This window comes from Vespula vulgaris, chromosome 17 (assembly GCF_905475345.1).
Source record: "Vespula vulgaris chromosome 17, iyVesVulg1.1, whole genome shotgun sequence".
Classification (NCBI taxonomy): domain Eukaryota; kingdom Metazoa; phylum Arthropoda; class Insecta; order Hymenoptera; family Vespidae; genus Vespula; species Vespula vulgaris.
In genome coordinates this window covers 3658814-3680045 of record NC_066602.1, presented here as the reverse complement: position 1 = coordinate 3680045, position 21232 = coordinate 3658814, and the positions used below count along the sequence as shown (strand labels likewise).

The window sequence follows — 21232 nt, the reverse complement described above, 5'->3', positions numbered from 1 at the left end:
TAAATAATTATCACTTCTATAATGAATCTTCTCGATCTCTTCGAAATTAGCTCGATACAAACAAACAAACAAACAAACAAATAAACAAACGAATATACGAAATTACGTTTAAAAGAAAAGTCTATATATGTATATATAATACACACAAATATATTATGTACGTATACTCAATATATGTAATTGAGATGGTCGAATTAATTAAGAATAAAGATATATTAAAAAGAACGAGATAAGAAGAATAAAAAGGAAGAATAAAAGAAATGCAAGAAGAAGAACGTGTTGTCAAGAATGTTCGCTGAGACTCGTAGAGTACATATATATACATATATATACACACACATATACAAAAATAATAACGAAGAGAGAGATAAGAAAACGATGTCAAAAGTTCGAAAGTTTACACTACGACGTCGACGGAAAGACTGATTGGAGAACGACGAACGATGGATGTAGATAGACAAATAGAAAGTTTGTGCATGCGAGAAAGATAGTGAGAGTGAGAAAGAGAAAGAAGGAGAGAGAAAGAGAGAGAGAGAGAGAGAGAGAGAGAGAGTAGGAGTGGGAGTAACAAATATAGGACACCAATGATTTCTTCTTTAGGAAATTTTGTTTCTTCTTTCTTTCTCTTTTTTACTCTCTCGTATGTGTTACTTAAGAGTGTATTGATCGGAGTCGTATTACTTTTTTTTGCTTGCTTGTTTGTTTTTTTTTTCTTTTTTTCCTTTCTTCTTTCACGCCAATGAAAAACACGGTACGATACGATAGGATGTGATACTTATTATTATAGACACGAGTTAAACGAATCAAGACGCAGATGCGCACGCGTTCGCGTCCACTCGCGATCTGATCGAGAGTGCAACGTTTCGTTTATTGACTCTGGACATTTCCCCCTCTCCAGAGACACTGACCGCTAGTGGCTACTCGATAACGCCCAGTTAAGGCGTGGCCTTCGGTGGACCTATACCGTGCCTGCCTGTCGTTACAATTTATAGATCGAATCGTATTCGTATCTACTAGTGTGTGTGTATGTATATATATGTGTGTGTGTGTGTGTATATATATGCATTTATTACATGTTAAATTTGTATTAATAAATTTGCAAGTACAAAAATTAAACGCATATACATGTACTGCTAATAATATATCATTTACATATTAATATGCAGGACATTGCATTTTCCGTTGGCCATTAGAATTTTACAAAAAATAAACTTAAAAAAATATATATATATATACATGTTTGTGTGTATAAAAAATTGTTATTTAATTGAAATTTAAACATTCAATTTAAAATTTATTAATAAAAATTTTTCAGCATATATAATTTAAATGCATGTAATTAAATAATGCAAAACTTGTAACATTTGAATGTGATGCGAAATTAATGGTAGTTACATTGTTCCGCCGCTAGAGGCGCTCGAAGTCTCTATATTATTAACTATAGTCGATCTTCTATCGACAGATCAATTCCATGATTCGTGTCGGTATTTCATATTTGTGAGAAACACGGGACGAAGCAGTAAGGTAAGTTCTCTTAATTTCATTAACCATGAAATACGTTAAAGGTTAGGTTTCTACGTAATATTTTATATATAGAATACTTTGATTTAGGTTAAGTGTTTAGCATTAAACTATTTATTTAGAATAAAAGTATTAACGTAATCACAGAAAAAATTTCTTAATCGCGAATTCGTAAGTACTATTGCTGATAAGCGATGTTAGATATATGATTTTTTGACAACAGACATATTCATAACATCTGTTTAATACATAAAAAACATTATATTTAATTTTCAATGATAGAAGCGAGTATAATAATTATTTCAATTATAATTAATTTTTAATAAGTTTAATAATATCTTTTTCGATATATATATATATATATATATATATATATATATATATTAATACTAATTTTATATAATATTCTTCTTGTAAAACAATTTATTCTGTTAACAATTCATTATTCAATAATCAGTATTTGATTATTTATAATAATTTTTTTAATGAAACTTGTTTATCTATCTGTTTTATTTTCAATCGTCGATAAGAAAGTTCTCTATACATCATTATCGACCAAGTTAATTTTACTAAAGATCATTCAAACAGGATTTATAGATCATGAAATAGGATATATTCATTTTTGTCAACAATGCGTTTAGAGAGAAATTAGGATTATTATCTGTTTCAAAAAATCTAGATAGAAAGGAAAATTAAAAATTTTTATTATCCATGTATTTATTAGAGAAAAAGAAAAGTAATTAATTTATTTATCCTTCACGTTAATTATGAGTCTAGCATGATGAGAATTAAAGAAATCATTTTATTATTTTTTTTTCTCTATCATCCTCACGAAGATGAAAAACATCTCGTCAAAAAAAAAAAAAAAAAGAAAAATAAATAAATAAATAAATAAATAAATCTTTGAGAATAGAAAGAAACGAATTGGATGAGGAAACACAAGCGAATATATCATTTATATAAGATTCAAACAGAGAATTGATACTTAAAGAAATCACTTTATTTTTTACATTTTAATCATTGAACGGATCTATAATAGTATAGTAATCGCGCAGTACAAGCGGTAATTGAACGGAAAAAGAAAATAATAATATTAATAATAATAATAATAATAATAATAATAATAATATTAATAATATTAATAATATTAATAATAATAATAATAATAAAAAACAAAAATAGACCTCCGCGTCATCAAATAATCATCTGTCGATTGATAAGAAATGAAATTGAATATTTGCATACTACGAAGCTAAATAATTCCTTAAAATATTCCTAGTAAAATTATTAAGAAATCAAGAGCGATGGTGACAATAGATATAGAAATTTAAAGAAAAAAAGAAAAGAAAAAAAAAAGAATGAGAATAGAATCGTGTCTGTGTATCTATGTATGTATGTATATGTATATACATACATATACATACATACATACATATATATATATATATATATATATATATATATATATAATCTAACAAATAGATCTCTTCTTTTTAAACCCTTACTATACGTAGATTTACAAAATCAAAGATATATTCGACCATCGATATTTTATTCATGGCGTATTTATTTTCTCAAAAAATTTCCTATTTCGTCAGTTTATTTTAAATAGAAGCTTTCAAACATTATATTCGATCAATAGATAAGATCACCATCACAACATACTACATCTATATCTACATTTATATCTATATATGTATATGTATATACATACTTATATATTAATATGTGTATATAAATATACAGAGTAGATATACGTCGTAGATATTATTTTAATTCCATAAAAATCGACGATATTATATAAATGTACGTATACGTATGTGTATATATATAATGATCTTGGGCAACATTTCTCGTTCATTACATACATACATGCGATGTTATTAATTATTGACATTTCATCATCAAGGTTTTTATAGCAAAAGTTTAGAAAGAAAAGGAGAAAAACAAAAAAGAGAAAACACAGACTATCGATCGTGCGTTCTGTACTACGATTTATTAAAATTGTTTAGCGTACTGATTTCTGAATATTTCGTGTTTCGATCTTATCCTCTTTCATTGTATATGCATGTGCATATATATATATATATATACATATATAATTTAAAAAAATAAAAAAATAAAAAAAAGTGAACAAAAACAAAATGAAAGTCCTAACGAAAATATTCTGAAATCAGTACGCTTAACAATTCTAATTAACAATACTTCTTAAAAGCACGATCGGCAACGTTCTGTTTTTTTTTTTTCTTTCATTGAACGAAAGAGTTTCATTCGCTATCCTTTTATTTTTTTTTTTTTTTCAATGAACGTAGGAGATTTGCAGATCACGTCTGGGTTGCCTTTATCGAACGCAACCCAGGCGTAACACGAAGGTCTTTTTCGTTTATTGAAAAAAAAAGAAAGATAGCGAAAAAAACTTTCGGCACGACGTATCATCATTTTGTTAATTGATTTTATTGAGAAAATTATCATTCTGTCGATTCTTATGGAATTAACAAAGCATATATATATATATACATATATTTAATATATACATTCACATATATATATATATATATATATATGAATAGATGAAAAGATTGAATAGATAGAGATCTAGCATATATGAAGATAATTTCGTCTTATGATTTTCAATACAACGTTTATAAGCTTCTAATAAAATGACGAAATGGGAAATAAAAAGGGTTAATTAATGTCATAAACTATATGATTATGGTTATGTTAATTAAAGATAATAGTGAAATATAAAAAATGTCAATTATCGAATCTGATTGAGGCGTTATATATAACTCGATATCATTAGGAATTAGAAGAGTTCTTTCTGTTTTATATATATATATATATATATATATATATATATATATATATATGTCTTGTCAATAACTATACTAGGGATATTTCGAGTTATTATTCGCTATATGTATATATATTATTAATTGATTTATACAGATTACATATATATATATATATATGTATACTCAAATATACATATATATTATCCGTAAGTCAATTAATAATTTATTCGTCCTATTTAATCAGTCTTTTTTTTCGTGTCTTCGTCTTCTGCTTCATTTTTTTTTTCTATTTTCTTTCGTTTTCTTTTTCTATTTTTTTGTTTCGTTTTGTTTGATTTCCAAGTCTCTCGAGAAGACAAACTGTCAATTGTGCGTATTATTTAGAAATAAAATACAAAACTCTCCTTCTCTCTCTTTCTTTCTTTCTTTCTTTCTTTCTCTCCTTCTTCCTATCTATATTTCTCTCTTTTTTTCTTTTTTTAAATATATTTTCTTTTTAATGCTTTTGATATTTCTCTCATTAGCCAATATCCTTTAATAAATCTTTTCTTCTATCTCATTCTCTTTTTCTCCGTTACGCGGAGCCTCTTATGATCTTTCTTTCTTTTTTTTTTTTTATTTGACTTAGTATTTTTCATTTCGGATAATTTATCACTTATCATCCAAATTTATAAAAAAAAATTGCACAATAATTTTTATTGCCTTTTTTTTTTTTTCTATTTTTTCTTTTATTCTTTCCTTTTTTATTTTTTTTCTCTTCTTCCTTCCAATTTACGACGAATACTCGTATACGAAACTTCATACATAAAAACGCTCTTTCTATAATTCACTTTCTTTTCTTTTCTTTTCTTTTCTGTTTGAGATCTTTTTATTTTTTTTCCACCGATAAATTTTCTTTTTCAGTCAATTTCTTTTGTATAATTTGTTTTCTTTCTCTCTCTTCGAGGTCTTTATTTTTTTTTTACCGATCAATCTTTTCTCTTAAACGAATACGCCTAGCGATTCTTTTTTCTCTTTTTTGATCTTATACTTTCCTAATCAATTATTACTCATTTATAAAAATTATTGCACAATAATTTTTTATTTCTGTTATTTTTATTTTTATTTTTCTTGCACAATGTGAATCTCTACGTTTTTTCTTTTGCTTCTTCCGAAGAGACACTTATTTTTTCTTTCTTACTTTCTTCTTCTTTTTTTTTTTATCTTTTTTAAAACTTTTATATTTCATTTTTTTTTATTTTTTTTTATACACATACGTACTGCATTTCAACGATTAAATTTGAATTTCGTATCAGGTGGGTAAATATATGTTGTTTTTTCTGTTCCCTTTCGTTATTGAAACATACATTCGTTCGATTTACCTTTTCTAATAAAATTCAAATTAAATCGTATAATTACATACGTACATATATACATAATATATATATATGCATTAAAAAAAAAAAAGAGAGAACAATTATAATAATAATAATAATAAAATGATTCGACGCGCGGAGATAAATTGTCTAAACTTAGAAACAGAAAGGAAAAATACTGTCAAAGATAATAGATAATATAATACAAAAAATGTTATGATAATAATAATAATAATATTATTATTATTAATAATAATAATAACAATAATAATAATAATAATAAAATAGTAATAATAATAATAATAATTATAATAGTAATAATTACAATAATAATAATAATAATAATAATAATTACAATAATAATTACAATAATTATAATAATAATAATAATAATCATTTATATATAAAGCAGACTAAAAGTCCTCAGGTGAGTCGAAAATTTGATAGAATGATTTTAAAAATTATGAGAAGTAGAAAGTGGAAATAAATAAAACTTACTTTCAAAATCTACCATTTTTAAAATCATTGTACGAAATTTTCGACCCACTCAAGGAATTTGCGTTAATTAATTAAATTAATATCTTAAAGAAGGAACGATTACAATAATGATACAATAAAATAATTAATTAACGCACGTAATAAATGTTATTTAATATCCAATCGTTATTATTATTATCATCATTCGTTTATTACGATTTTTTTATTTTTTGTTGTTGCCGTGGCCCTTGTCATTGTTGTTGCTGTTGCTATTGTTGTTACTGTTGTCATCATCGTTGCACTTATTGTTGCTGTCGTCGTTGTTGACGTTGAATGTATTTAATTTATCGTTTACTCTTTACTTTGCATTTTAATTTCTTTTTTTTTCAACCCCTTTCGCTACCTTACCGCCGCAAAAAAAATTTTTGATGCTTGCATTATTTAATATCGTAATCTGTAATTGTTTCTTCTTGTATTCAATATAAAAAAAAGGTGTGACTATGGAACACGAATAGGAAATAACGAGATAAAGAGAGACAAAGAGGGAAAGAAAGATAAAGAAAGAGAAAAAGGGAGAGAAAAAGAATGGGAGGGAGGGAGGAAGGGAGGTAGGGAGAAATTAAAAAAAAAAATGATAAAACAAAAAATTATCTCCACTAAACTAAATCAACAGGAGACATAACGTATCATTATAATATAAATAATAAATCGCCAAAGAATTTAATATTGCGAGAACGAATTTTAATAAATTTTAAACGAGTAAATCTTTTTTCAATCATATATCTCTACCGTTAATGATATAATAACGGTGAATTTCTTTTTAATAAAAACTATTTTATAATCATTTCTTTTCTTTCTTTTTTTTTTCTTTTTTTTTTCTTTTTTTTTTTTCCTCTAGAAAATGACTCAATAAAACCAGACGAAATAAAATTTTGAATAATGACAAAGAAAAAACAATGTGTACATACATGTATACATATACATTGTTTATATATATATATATAGATAAATAAATAAATAAGTAAACAATGCGATAACGACGAATTAAAGAAAATGGAAAGGAACAATAAATTGGATTGTTTCTTGGAATTTAATTAAGATAGTCATATTATTAATCAGATCACCGAAAAACAAAATCGAATTCCAAGGAAGAAAATGAAGTAATGAAAAAAGGAAAATTAAGTAAAAGAAAAACAAAGTAATAAACTAAAAAAAAAAAAAATAAAATTTGAAAGAAAAAGTAGAAAGAAGATTTACATAATAGTGGCGATGGTTATCTCTTAATTAAGGGTTGGGGAATTATGTAGCGAAAGGGTTAAATATATTATATGTGTGTGTGTGTTTGAGTGTGTACATATATACATATATATGTATGTACATATGTACACACATACGTCTACATAAATTTATGTTATTATTATTATTATCACTATCATTATCATTATCATTATTATTATTATTATTATTAATATTATTATTGTGAACTTACATTATACAACAAAGACTTCAAGTAAATCTAAATTATGTTTATTATTTGTAATATATAATGCATTCACGATGCAATGCTCCGTGAAGTTTTTCCATTTTCGTTATGGGTCAACGTCGTTGATGATGATGATGATGTTGTATTCTTCGAATCGGTTTGGGCAAAAAGAACTCCTTGATATGTGACACCGTTCAGTTCCACGCTGACTACTAGAGAATTTTCACCATTTCTTCCATCTCCTACGAGAAAAAAAAAAATAAAGATAGTGGACCGGGAAGTCGCACATATATTTTTTGTTTTCATTTAGTTTTAGTATTCGATTTCATTAAGTTTAGTAATCAATCTTAAAGTCGAGAAAGAAAAGAAGAACATACATACATACATTTTTATAATTTTCTATATAAAATTTAATAAAAAAAAAAAAGAGAAAAAAAAATATGGAGAATAAGACAAACAGCGTAACCAGATAATTTTCTCCTTTTTCTTAATTCAGAAATTTTCATCACATTCTTTTCTTTTTGGTAAATCTTAGGTACGGAAATAAATAAAATAAAAGAATATATATATGTGTGTGTGCGTGTGCGTGTACGAGTAAAAACACAAAAAAGAAAAATTGAGAAATAAAATAATATACATGCCTCGATTGCAGATCTTGATGTGTGTTCCTGTGGAGGAAGAAGGATTTTTATCAGGTGGATTATCCTCGTCGCATAGCAGTCTTTTGGCAGCTGGTGGACCTTGTTCATTGTCCTTTCTTGTGTGAAAACTGCTGCCAGATGATAAAGGACTTGGTCCAGATGGCGAGGAACATACGGGTGAGGACCTATATAGTAGTAATGAAAAAAAGGAGAAGAACAATAAATAAACCATAAGTAAACAAAAACTTACAAATTTAATAAGAAATAAAAAAGAAAATAAAAATAAGCGAACAAATATTTGCAACGTATTGATCATTGGTACGAACATTTCTAAATTGAATATTTAACAAGAAAAAAACAAACAAAATAGTAGAACACCATAAGGACAAAACTCATAAACGTTTCTCACCTCAGTCCAAGATCTAACGCTTCTCTTTGCGGTTCTGGACTGGACGCTTGTTGTAACGGCGATTGTGACGTTTGTGGTGATACCGATGGTTGGTGTATCACTGCCGAATATATGGGGTTATTATTGCCGTACATTCCCCATAAGGTTAACCGCGACATCTCATAATTGCTCGTATTAGCATCTTTAGGAGGTGTCGATGGAGGTGGTGTTGAACTACCTTGTCGATTTATTATCGGTGGTGGAGTACCTGCTCCTGCATTTCTTAATTCCTTATTTAATAATTTTACGTACTCTACCATACGTGCTTCAAACTCCGATGGTGCTAAATTTGACATAGACACTGTAAAACGAAACGAAGAAAAAATTAATTTGGAAACTTCTTGATCCTTCAATCGTTCTCTTGAAAAAAGAAAACAAAAAAGAAAACAAAAGAGAAGAGAAAGAGAGAAAAGAAAAGACCCTCTAACAACCCAAACTAATCAAAATATTTAAATCGTCAAATACGAATTCTTCGGATGATGTATTATAGTAAATGAGGGAAGTATTGGAAACGGTAGCACTGTAATAGAAAATTGGGACGAGGGTTGAGAGTTGAAAGAAGAAGAAGAAGAAAAAGAAGAAGAGGAGGAGGAGGAGGAGGAGGAGGATGAAGAGGAGGAAGAGGAAGGGGTGAGAAGGAGTAAGAGAAGGAGGAGGAGGAGGAGGAGGAGGAGGAGGAGGAGGAGGAGGAGAAGAAGAAGAAGGGGTAGGTAGGGAAATAGGAATGCTCGTTAGCAAGAGTCATCCGTTAACGCCTGTCTCTCGAAGGATCGTACAATCAATTACGTCTCCTCTCTCTCTCTCTCTCTCTCTCTCCCTTTCTCTATCTTTCTCACTCTCTCTTTCTATCTCTATCTCTCTCTCTCTCTCTCTCTCTCTCTCTCTCTCTCTCTCTCTCTCTCTCTCTCTCTCTCTATCCGTCTAACACGTCATCGTTGTGGCTTCTAACTAACGATTTAAAATAAACTCGATCTTTCTCTTTTTTTCAGTTTTTATATATATATATATATATATATATATATATATATATATATATATACTTTTTTTTTTACTACTTTGACGTAATATTTTTTTCTCTCTTCCTTTTATTTTTTTATCGTCTCTCTTTTTTTTTTCTTTTTTGTTCAATTTTTGTTAATTCGTCTATCTTACAGGTAGGAGGTTGGCTCAACGGTCCTTGGGCATGTTGAGCATGGTGCGGGTGATGATGATGATGGTGCGGTAAACTCGTGTGAGCTGAATGTCCGTTAACCAATGACTGTCCAGCTCCGTGATGACCCGACACCGCTGTCACCAATGATAATGGTGACATTTGAGCTCGCAATGCCAGCGAGTTCGGTGGATTTCTTTGGACCAAGCCCTCGTTACCTGGTCCACCGGCAGCGTATGTGCCATAACTGCTCCTGCGGCCTTCTCGACGATTTCCGTCGATCGCTGCTTGAAGTTCCGCGGGAGTTGATAATCGTCGTTTTTCGCACTCGTATGGGTAGAGATATTTCATGTATCTGAAAAGAGAAAATAATAATAATTTTATATAACAATTAGGATAATAGTATTAGGATATCGTATCGTTTGATATATTTTGAAAAAAAGAAAAAAAAAAAAGAAAATACGATTAATATGCAATGGATATTAACTTTATAATCATCCAATGATCGTGAAAAAGAAAACAAGAGGCATCCTCTTTTTTATTATCATAGTAATAATTATTATTCCAATATGAGATAAGTTACAGTAAAATAATTCAAACGATATTCTCTTCTATATTTTTCTTTTTCAATTTTTTTTTTTTTTATGTAGATATATATACATTTTTGTATTTTCTTAGAGTAGACATTTGTAAACGTTTAACAGGTAATTCTAACGTTTAAATATCTTTCAATATTTCATTCATATATTTAATAAAAGTAAAATTAAAACTAAAATTAAGAATCAAATAATTTTCTACAAAAATATTCTATCCACTAATAACGCAATTGACAAATAATGCAAGCTTTAACATTTAAATGTCCCTCGCTCTTAACATTTCATTAATTTCATATTTCGTAGAAAAAGAAATATATTTTCTAAAGAACGATGGAAAATTTAGATTCTCTTATTGTTTCGCAAACGCTCAACACCGTTTTCGCGGTATACTTTCTCTCTCCCTCTCTCTTTGTCTCTCTTTCTCTCTTTCTTTATCTCCTTCTCTGTGTGTATTTTTCTTAGCCAGAGCTTACGTATCATTAACGATAAAGGAAGGATCTTAAGTACACAAACTCGTTCACGTTATACCCGCGTTCTCCACCTGCGTATAATGGCCGATAGTAATGTCATCCAAATACACAATACGTTTTCTATACATAACTATCTCTTTCTAATCTATTCAACTAGAATATTTTCAGATATATATTTAAAACTTTCGGCACGATCAAAGAGAAATTTTTTTTCTAGATCAAAGATCAAAGGACGAAAAACGTTACGTTGCGTTATACGTTACGCGTTAAACCCTTTAAAGCTTCTTTTTTTTTGTTCTTTCTTTCCTATTCTTTTCTCCTTTTCTTTTTTTTTTCTTTTTTACGAGCTTTTCGTAAACTTTCTCTCTCTCTATCTCTCTATCTCTTTTATTTTTTTCTTGCTTCCTAATAAGAGAAGACTCGAAAGTGGAGAACTATAGTCTCTCTCTCTCTTTCTCTCTCTCTCTCTTTCTTTCTTTCTTGGCGTCGCTCGGAATTCGATTACCATCCAGAGAAGTAGAGATTTATGCCCCCGAACGAAGAAGTCCGTTTGCCTGTCCAATCCTTCCCTATATATACATATACATTCATAAATACATACATACATACATACCTCTCTCTCTCTCTCTATATATATATATATATATACACACATGTATGCACTCACATATGTATACATGTACGTACGTATGTATGTATGTACGTATCTATATACGTATATATATATACATTTTGTTTGTATGCGAAATAGGGTGTAAAGGGTGGGAGAGGGAGAGGGAAGGGAGAATAGGGTGAGAGGTATGTTTGTGTGTATTATGTGGTGTACGTTGAGAAGTGTGTACGTGTGCCGACGCGAACTTTTAAAGTCGACGGCTAGTTTAGCCCGCAGTCTGGCCAGACAATCGTAAAAACCGAACGATGCCAGCGCGAATTATAGGCCACGTCCGAGAGACGCCTTGCATGCCTCCGGATTGGATGTAGAAGAGAAAGAAAGTGAGATGGAGATTGGATAGAGAAAGAGAGAGATAAAGAATTGGATAACACGTCGAGATAAAGAATATTTACGAATTATCAATTCGTCAAAGAGATGGACGAATGCGAGATTACGATACCGCGAAATCTCTTTTATTTCTTTTTTCTTTCCTCCTTTCGCATCTTTTAATTTTTTATTTTTCTTCGTTCTGTTTATTTATTTTTTTCCCCCCCTTTTTTTTTTTTTGATCGCCTTCCCTACTTTCGACCTTTCGTGATTACTTTTTATTATATTTTTCTACTTCCGTTTTCTCTTTTTTTTGTTTGTTTTTCTACATATTTTCTTTTCTTTTTCGTTAGGGTAAAAAGATATTACGAGTCGATTTCATAGCATTCATTCGTTATTATCAAAGAATTTTTAATGAATATTTATATATAATTAAGATTTACTACGATTCGGATATTTTATCCTATAGACATATATAATTTTAGAATGAATACATATATATATATATATATATATATATATATATATATATATATATAGGTATTATAGAATCGTAATAAGTCAAGCAAGTTCTAAACCAACGATGATTTATTTCTCGTCTAATTCTCTTTCTCTTTCTCTCTCTCTTTCTCTCTAATATTTTTCACTTTTAGAGACAGAACTCGATGACGATTCTAAATAGGGATTCGAGGATCGACCTACCAAGTCAAAGACGACGTACTCTCGAAGATGAAAAAGCAAAAGAAGACTGCTTGACGAAAGAGAGTTAACATGGCGAACGGTTCTTCAATCCTACGAAAATGTAATATAGAGAAAGAGAAAGAGAGAGAGAGAGAGAGAGAGAGAGAGAGAGAGAGAGAGAGAGAGAGAGACAGAGATAAAAAGAGAAAGACAAAAAGAGAGTGAGGGGTGGGAGGAGTAGAAGGAAAGGAAGACGTCAAAAAAGGGGAGACGACGATGGCACAGGGATGAAAAAGAGAAAGACGGAAAGAGAAAACAGAAAGAGAGAGAGAGAGAGAGAGAGAATGATGGTTTCTAATTCGAATTAAAGGAAGACTATCTCTCTCTCTTTCTCTTCCTCTATTTCTATATATCTTTATCTCTTTCTCTTAGGTACATATGCTCGCGAAAATAACTTCTCAACTCTCGTGGTGGGCGACGAGAACGTCTCGAGACTCGATGGCACATCCATCATTCCTCTAACCGGTCATAGGAACTCTGAATGTCTTGTAAAAGGAAAGAGATAGATAGATAGATAGATAGATAGATAGATAGATAGATAGATAGATAGATAGATAGATAGATAGATAGATATAGAGATACAGAGAGAAAGAAAGAGACAGAAAGAGTGATAGAGAGAAAGAGAGAGAGAGAGAGAGAGATTGGTGGCGATCAAATCGATTATACCGTCCACCTCGTTTCACGCCTCGTACGTAACGTATATATGTATGTATTGTATTATATATATCGTATATATGTATGTACACTAACTCGAGAAAAAGTTAGAAAAACCTGTAAGAGAATCCGTCCAAATCCGATTACACGGTACGTTTGTCACCGTCCGTTTTAGTCTCTCTTTGTATGCGTGTATATGAGTGCATGCATGTGTGTTGTGTGTGTGTGTGTATAAGAAATAGAGAGGGGGAATGTTAAATGGGAATTCGTTTTTACCGTTTTATTCGCGTATCGCGCTATATTTTCTTAATTTCGCATTTAACGTATGATAACACGAAGATTTATGGTGTTTCTAATTAAACGTGCATAATTAAATTAACTCGTTCGCTCGTTGCGATATTTGTATTTCTCTCGTATCGAATTCGTATCAACGTGGAGAAGGATTCTTCATTCGTTCGTTCATCTTCTTTCTCGTTTTTGCTTCTTTTTCTTTTTTTACACTTTGAATCAATTTTTCGTAGATCGTTCATCGATTGAAAGAAGATAAAGACTCGACGTACGAATAAAATTAATGAAGATCGTTAAAAAAAAAAAAAAAAAAAAGAAAGAAAGAAATAATAAGAGTATAATATAGTCAATCGTTAAATTGAAATTGGATCGACTCGAGGTAGGCACGCCCTTTTGCAAAGGAATACAAAAGAGAGAAAAAAAAATGAAAGAAAGAAGAGTGGAGAAATTCAACGGTCTACTTACTGAGTGCGAAGAGTAAATGCAGCGGAAGTAATGCTAGAAGGCAGGTGGAGACCCTTGATGATTTCCTGCCAAAGCTTTTTGTTTATAACGTCGACCAGACCGCCACGAGCGATCACAAGATTATATAGTTCGTAAAGATCCAATACTGATTTTGCCATGATCGGTAACCGATTGATCGGCGTTCCTGAAACGAAACAAAACAGAAAAAAAGACATGATTAAAACGTGCTCGTTATCTTATCTCATTGCATAGAAAAAAAGAAATGAAACCGAGGAAAAAAAGAATCAAAATTTCTTTAAGAACGAGTAAGAAAAAGATTATATCGTTACCACGTGTTACCACCCGTGGAATTGAAAATAATCAAAACCAAATCACATTTTCATTGAACTCTCTTTTTGAGAAAAAAAAAAAAACAAGAAAAAAAAATATTGCGTTAATCTAAAATTACGAGAAATAATGAAGTATGTGAAATAAGGATGTGTTAATTCGAATTGAATAGAAGATCGAAAGAGAAAAAGTAGCAAACGGATGATTGTAAATAGACGAAATTGTTAAAAAAAAAGTAATTACAAACAAAAGTTGTGGAATAAAATTTTGTCGAACTTTATCGAAAGGTAAAGGAGATTGTATAAACGGTACTATTATACTTAAGTATCATAGAAAGAGATGGAAATTCAGGAAGACTGTATAATTTACACGAAATACAAGAACGAGAAAGAACGAATGAACGATCGAACGAACGAACAAACGAACGAGTGCGAGTGCAAGAGAGAAAGAGAAAGAGAGAGAGAGAAAGAGAGAGAATTTCTTTAAAAGAGGGGAGGACGGACCAAGTCGTCCTTATTCGTCGCGTGATGAACGACGGCAAATTCGTCGATGGTTTACGTACGAGGCAGCGCGCAAACCGCTGAATTTTACGAGGTTTGCCCAGGGGCTGCAAGGGGGAGGAAGAGAAGGCAAGAGGAGGGGGAGAGGGAGGAGAAGAGTACGAGAGGAGGGCGTTAACAAGAGTAGTAACGAATTCGCGAGCATCACGCGAACGGCACGCTTTTACGAGCCTCTTTGCGAACATCACAGGTGGTATGACAAAACGAAGAAAAAGAAAGAGAGAGAGAGAGAGAGAAAGATATATATATATACGTATATATGTATATATGTATATATATGTGTATATATATATATATATATATATATATATATATATATATATATATAAGAGATGAATATTTTCTACGACGACTGAGATAATTAATTCGAATTAGTACGAATAATTTGTTAATTTGTTCCAAAAGGAAAAGAAAATTATTTCAAAGAAAGTATGCCATCTACGATATATAAATATGCTCTTTTGAATAATTACTTAGTTGTCCTCATTGTTGTAGTACAGATAGATATTAATTGGTAATGTCGAGATCGTTTTATCTTTGTACCCTCTCGTCTAATAAATTTGTTCGACGACGATAGGAACGATTGACGAAGTTGTTTGATCGGAAAATTTATATAAACGTTTAAGAGAATGGAAAAAAGAAAAGTAAGTTAAAAGATAGATTAGAAGATAGATAGATAGAGTTATCGAGCTTGCGAGTAAGGGAGGAAAAGAGAAGCGAGGGGTAGGCGTAGAGTTTAATCGAACGAATTTGTAAAAACTGTGTCGGTTGGGGGTTTAAGGTTTTTAGAAATTCATCGGTTGGATTCGTGCGCCTATACGACCAAGTATGGTAGTCTTTCGAGCCATCGAATTTTACGAGGTTGTCCGAGGGCCGAGTTAACGGGGTGTTAACAAGAGCATTGCTCGCGACTATCGTGAGCACCGCACCGCTCGAACCGCGTAAACGTAAACTCGCTCGTAAACGGTTAGGGCCCGCGAGTAGAGTTAACGCTTCGCGTCGGTGTAATCTGACAGTAGTAACGGCAACAGCAATAGCAATAGCAACAGCAACAGCAACGGCAACGGCAATGGCAATGGCAAAAGCAATAGCAGCAGCAACAACAGCAGCAGCAGCAACACCATCACCATCACCACCACCACCACCATCACCATCACCACCAACAACACCAGCACAATCAGCAGCAAACAGAACAATCAGCAGCAGAAGCAGCAGAAACTGTGCTTGCCGTGGTGTAAATAAACGAGTAAACGAGATGGGTAATACCAGTGGCACTGTGGTAGTGTGGTGGTGGCTGATGGTTGGTTGACGGTGGACTAGTGCTAGTGCTAGTGCTACTAGTTCTAATGGTGGTTTGCCTTTATTCGATTTCTTATCGGACATCGTTTTTTTTCTCTCTCTTCTTTATTTTTTTTGTTCCTCTCGTTCCTCGTTCGAATGTTCGTAACGCTTATAAATCATGACGGTGTATGTAAATGGGGATATATTTTACGTATATTATCTTAGATGACTCGAATTCGATCATATAAATTATTTATTGAAATTTAATTATGACGTGCATTATCAGATTTAAATCTCGAAATCGTTCGTTCGTATCAATTCAATTTCTAAACGACGATAACCGAGAACTTTCATTAGATTTGTAAGCGAGTCATATCTAATCTAAATACGATTTAAATCAATTTCAAATCAATATGGCCTATACGATTCTCAACTCCAAGCAATTCTAAAGATTCGATTCTCGTTAATCAAAACATCTCAATTTTATACAATATCGATCTATAAATCTGAGAAGACTTAATTTAGCTTGCATTTTAATTAACCACCGATATATAACAACGTATATATACACACACACACACACATATCGTAATTTTTTCAAACCAACATGGCGTACGATAACACCGAAACATTTAAAACTTCACTTCACGACAATTTTCTAGCAATCCGAAAAATGAATGAAGAATAAATCGAAGCGATCTTAGAAAATTAATTACAGTTTGGTATATTTCCCTGAATTTTCCATTCTAATTTTTCAAACATCGTATTCAAAAGAGAGAGAAAGAAAAAAAGAAAAACAGAGAGAGAGAGAGAGAGAGAGAGAGAGAGAGAGAGAGTACCGTCGGTGCACCGATGGCGTATCGCAGGATCGTTTATCCGCCATCGAGGAGGACGAAGGGTGGAGAAAGAGAAAGAGAAAGAGAAAGAGAGAAAGACAGAAAGAGAAAGAGAGAGAAAGAGAGAAAGAGAGAGAGAGAGAGAGAGAGAGAAAGAATTGCCGCCATATTCCTGCGAGAGGCAATAAAACGTGTCCGCGAGGTAGGGGAACCAGCAATTTCGGGCTATCGAGCGTAGTCCCTCCGGCTTTATTATTGGCCCTACAATTATCGTTGATATACGCGCCCCGTCGAAGCGGCCTTTAATGCTTCTATGTAGGGCGCAGCGATAAAAGTATGCTCTGGCAAAATGGCGTACCCTTTTCTGTCTGTCTGTCTCTCTTTCTCTCTCTTGGTCTCTCTTGGTCTCTCTTGGTCTCTGTTTCTTCGTTGGTCTCTTGGTCTCTCTCTTTCTATTCATTGGCGAAAGACGTAGGGAGAAGAGCTTCGGCCCTTCTTTTCCTCTTTTTATTTTTCTTGTTTTCGAAAAAAAAATATTACCTCGCGAAGGTACGTTTACATTATCCTTAGTAGTATACCTAAGTAAGTATACGGACAGTTACTACAGTTTCTGTCTTGTATTTTGTCTTTTATTTGTTAGGTTTTTTTTTTCTTTCTCTCTCTTTATTTATTTATTTATTTATTTATTTGGAATTGGTTTCGCTCGTTTTTGGTTTTCCTCTTTCTCCTTCTTCTTCTTTTTCTTTTTATCTCGAAAGACAATCGACAACACGGTTCCCTTTCTCATTTCTGTCTTTCAGCTTTTATTTATTTATTCGTTCGTTCATCTTTTATTTGCTTTTCGCGATCTTATTTCTTTTACTATTTCTTTTTTTTTTTTTTTTTTTCGTGAACTTATCTACTCATTTTTATTTACGACTTTTCTCGCTCTTTTATTTTTTATTTTCGAGGACTATCAGAATTACTGCAGTCTCTCTATCTTGTCTCGTACATCTTTATTTACTATAATTAATTTTTTTCCTTTTCTTTTTTTCGATAAAAAAAACCTGTCTATGCATACATACATATATATTTCTTTAAATAGAATGAGGAAGAACAATGATGAGTGCGTATTAGCGTGGGAACGTAAAAAAAAAAAAAAGAAAAAAGTACGTACTTAGAAACGAGTGATGATAGCAGCTATAGTACGTAATCGCGTACCGTCGAAAGGAAGCTAACGTTCATGAGTTTAGATAGATTAGGAGAGAACCCTCCTTATATATATATATATATATATATATATATATATATATATATTATATATATGCTTATATATATATATAAACTATATGTATATATATTAGTTCGCGAGTCATTGCAATAGTTTATCGTTATAAACGAGTAATACGTCGTAAAGCATAGCTTCCTTATCGTATCGTTTTACTTACATGAAAAACGAGTATAATATTATTATCGACTTCCTCGTTTATTCGTTATACAGACGACAGGAGTAGTCCCTGTCGAAAATATTTTCATTTTAAACTGATAATAAATTGAAACATAAATTTGTTATCGATCCTTTTCTTTTCCTCTTTCTTCCTTTCTTTCTACCATTTTTTTTTCTCGATCTTTATCGACCATATTTAAAATAAAGAGAGAGAAAGAGGGAGGGAGAAGGAAGCAAAGAAGTCTCATTGTTTTCAACACGGAGACTTGCGAGTAAATGAGTGCTAATAGAAAGAGAAAGAAAGAAAAAAAAAGAAAGAGAAAGAGAAAGAGAAAGAAAGAGAGAGAGAGAGAGAGAGAGAGAGAGAGAGAGAGAGAGAGAGAGAGAGAGAGAGAGAATAGAAAACTGTTTAGGAGGGAGAAAAGAACGGATGGAATAAAGTAAAGAGAATGAGAATAAGAACGAGAGAGACAGACAGACAGACAGACAGACAGACAGAGAGGAACCGAAGTAAGTAAGTAGTGGCAAGTAGTTGTCCTGGTATTGGTGATGATGTCGGTTGTATTAGTGTTGGCGGTGAGGTGAGGCGAGGTGAAGTGAGGGAGGGGAAAGGAGGCATTTCAGGATGCGATTACGACTTTTCTTGGTAGGGCGTCCAATCAGCAGTTATTTTTATAATGGCCGCCGCGTCCCGGTCGGCATAAGCGAGGTGGAGAGGCGCTCATGGATAACCGAAGGGAGGTGAGGAGGAACGGTGGCCATTGCGTGCCTCCTTCAACGAGCCGAAGTAGCCATTCGCCCGGCGTAGAGGCGTTATGTACTTTGAAAGTGCCTTCTCCCTCTTTCTCTCTATCTATCTATCTCTTTCTCTCTTTCTCTCTCTCTCTCTCGTTCTCTTATTCTCGCTCTCTCATTCTCTCTCTCTTTCTCTCTCTCTTTCTGTATGTCTCTTATTCGTTTTTACCTTATGATACAAATATAAGAGTTCACGTGCACGATCCTAATTTTCTTTCGAAAAGTTTTAGTTTTATTTTACTTTTTGTATCTGTTTTTTCTTTTTTTTTTGGGGGGGGGGGGGGCGGTTTTGTTTATTTATTTTTTATTTCTTTTCTATGTATACTTTTTTCTGCGCCTTTAATTTAGAAATATTATTGGAAGTTACCGTAAGTAACCCACCCGCGTGAGTACTAATTTGCGTTCGGACTGATTTGTTTTCTTTCTTGTTTTCTTTTTCATTTATTTATTCATTTCTTTTTCTTTTTTTTACTCAACTACTTTGACTTCTGAAATTGATTATGACAGGTTTCTCTTTCCTTTTTTCTCTCTCTTTTCTTTTTTTTTAAGAATGTCTTCTCTTCTCTCTTTTTCGCTTCTCTTTTTCTTTCTTTACTTCGCGATTAATTATGAAGGAAATCTTATGGTATTATGTTATATTTATGATATATATATATATATATATATATATATATATATATATATGATACGAACTACACATATGAATTATTTATTTAAATATAAAATATAAATTTTTTCCCTAGTGAAACATTATCAATATTAATTTTAGATTAAATAAATGGTACGATCTTATTGGTCGACTCGATATACGTATATCTTTTACATATGCATAAATATACATAGATACATAGATATATAGAAATAGATAAGGATGACAACTGGACAAGGCACATAATTAGAAAAACCTTAGTAGAAAAAGTTCGTTCCGTGCAGACGATGAAACTAAAACTCAATCACGTTAAAGAAAAGAAGGGACCAAGAAAAAACATAATTGCCAACTATAGGAAAGAGAATGTTACATTTTATGGATTATTGCGATGGGTTCGAAGGGGGTGTACAGGGGAGGTGCCCGATCTAATAACGATCCGTTACCTCCGAGGCCTTTATTAAGCGAACTATAATACACTCTAACACACGCTAATACATACGAACACGTATTACATAGACATCATTCTAGGGGCCCCAGTCTTTTCGAAACGACTTTTCCTAGAATCTCGCGTGACGGCTATGGGATCTATCGAACGTAGAACGCCGTTTAAAATGTATCCTTTTTGAAAGCGATATATCTTCTCTCTCTCTCTTTCTCTCTCTTTTTCCACCATAAGAAAACAAAATTTGCTATTTTTTTTTTTTATGAACAATAATTGTTCCCATTGAATATAATTATCTAATCGTAAAATGATTCAATCGATTCTTTCTTTTCTTTTTTTTTCCTTCCACAAAAAAAGAAGATAAAAAGATAAGGAAAGAACAAAAATCGTTCTCAAGTAATGTATATACACTTCTTCGATCAAAAATAATCAAATATAAAATGGATTCGATCGATCTCTCTCTCTCTCTCTCTCTCTCTCTCTCACACAAAGTTATCAATATTTTCCTATACATCAATCTCTATCAATCAAAATCATCCACGAGTATACAATTCCTTAATCAAAAATAATCAAATGCAAAATGATATCAATCGTTTGCTTCTCTTTCTCTTTGCATGGAAAAATAAAAATAATCAATATTTTCCTTGAATACTTATTATTCCCAAACGAAATATAGCGATCATTCACGAATATAACGTTTCAAACATACATGCATATCCAAACTATCCCAAGACGACAAAATTAAATGCAGAAGAACATTTCGTTCCTGAAGAAAGAACAGAACAAACAAAAAAAAGAAAGAAAGAGAGAAACAGAAGAAAATTCGAAAATTCGAAAATACACAATAAAACTC

At 31.6% G+C, this 21232-nt stretch overlaps 1 protein-coding gene across 14 annotated transcripts in view; it reads right to left on the bottom strand.

Moving 5' to 3' along the window:
- Positions 1–6747: 6747 nt before the first annotated feature.
- LOC127069881 (protein dead ringer-like) overlaps positions 6748–21232 on the bottom strand; it is a 159050-nt gene continuing 144565 nt past the window's right edge. For all 14 annotated transcript variants that reach the window (XM_051007517.1, XM_051007508.1, XM_051007512.1 and 11 more), the window contains 5 exons: positions 14064–14247; positions 9873–10225; positions 8682–9021; positions 8273–8457; positions 6748–7873 (listed from right to left, as the gene is read on the bottom strand). In XM_051007517.1, coding sequence (XP_050863474.1) covers positions 7701–7873; positions 8273–8457; positions 8682–9021; positions 9873–10225; positions 14064–14247 — 1235 coding nt within the window. In that variant the 3' untranslated portion in view covers positions 6748–7700. The remainder of the gene's footprint in view (positions 7874–8272; positions 8458–8681; positions 9022–9872; positions 10226–14063; positions 14248–21232) is intronic.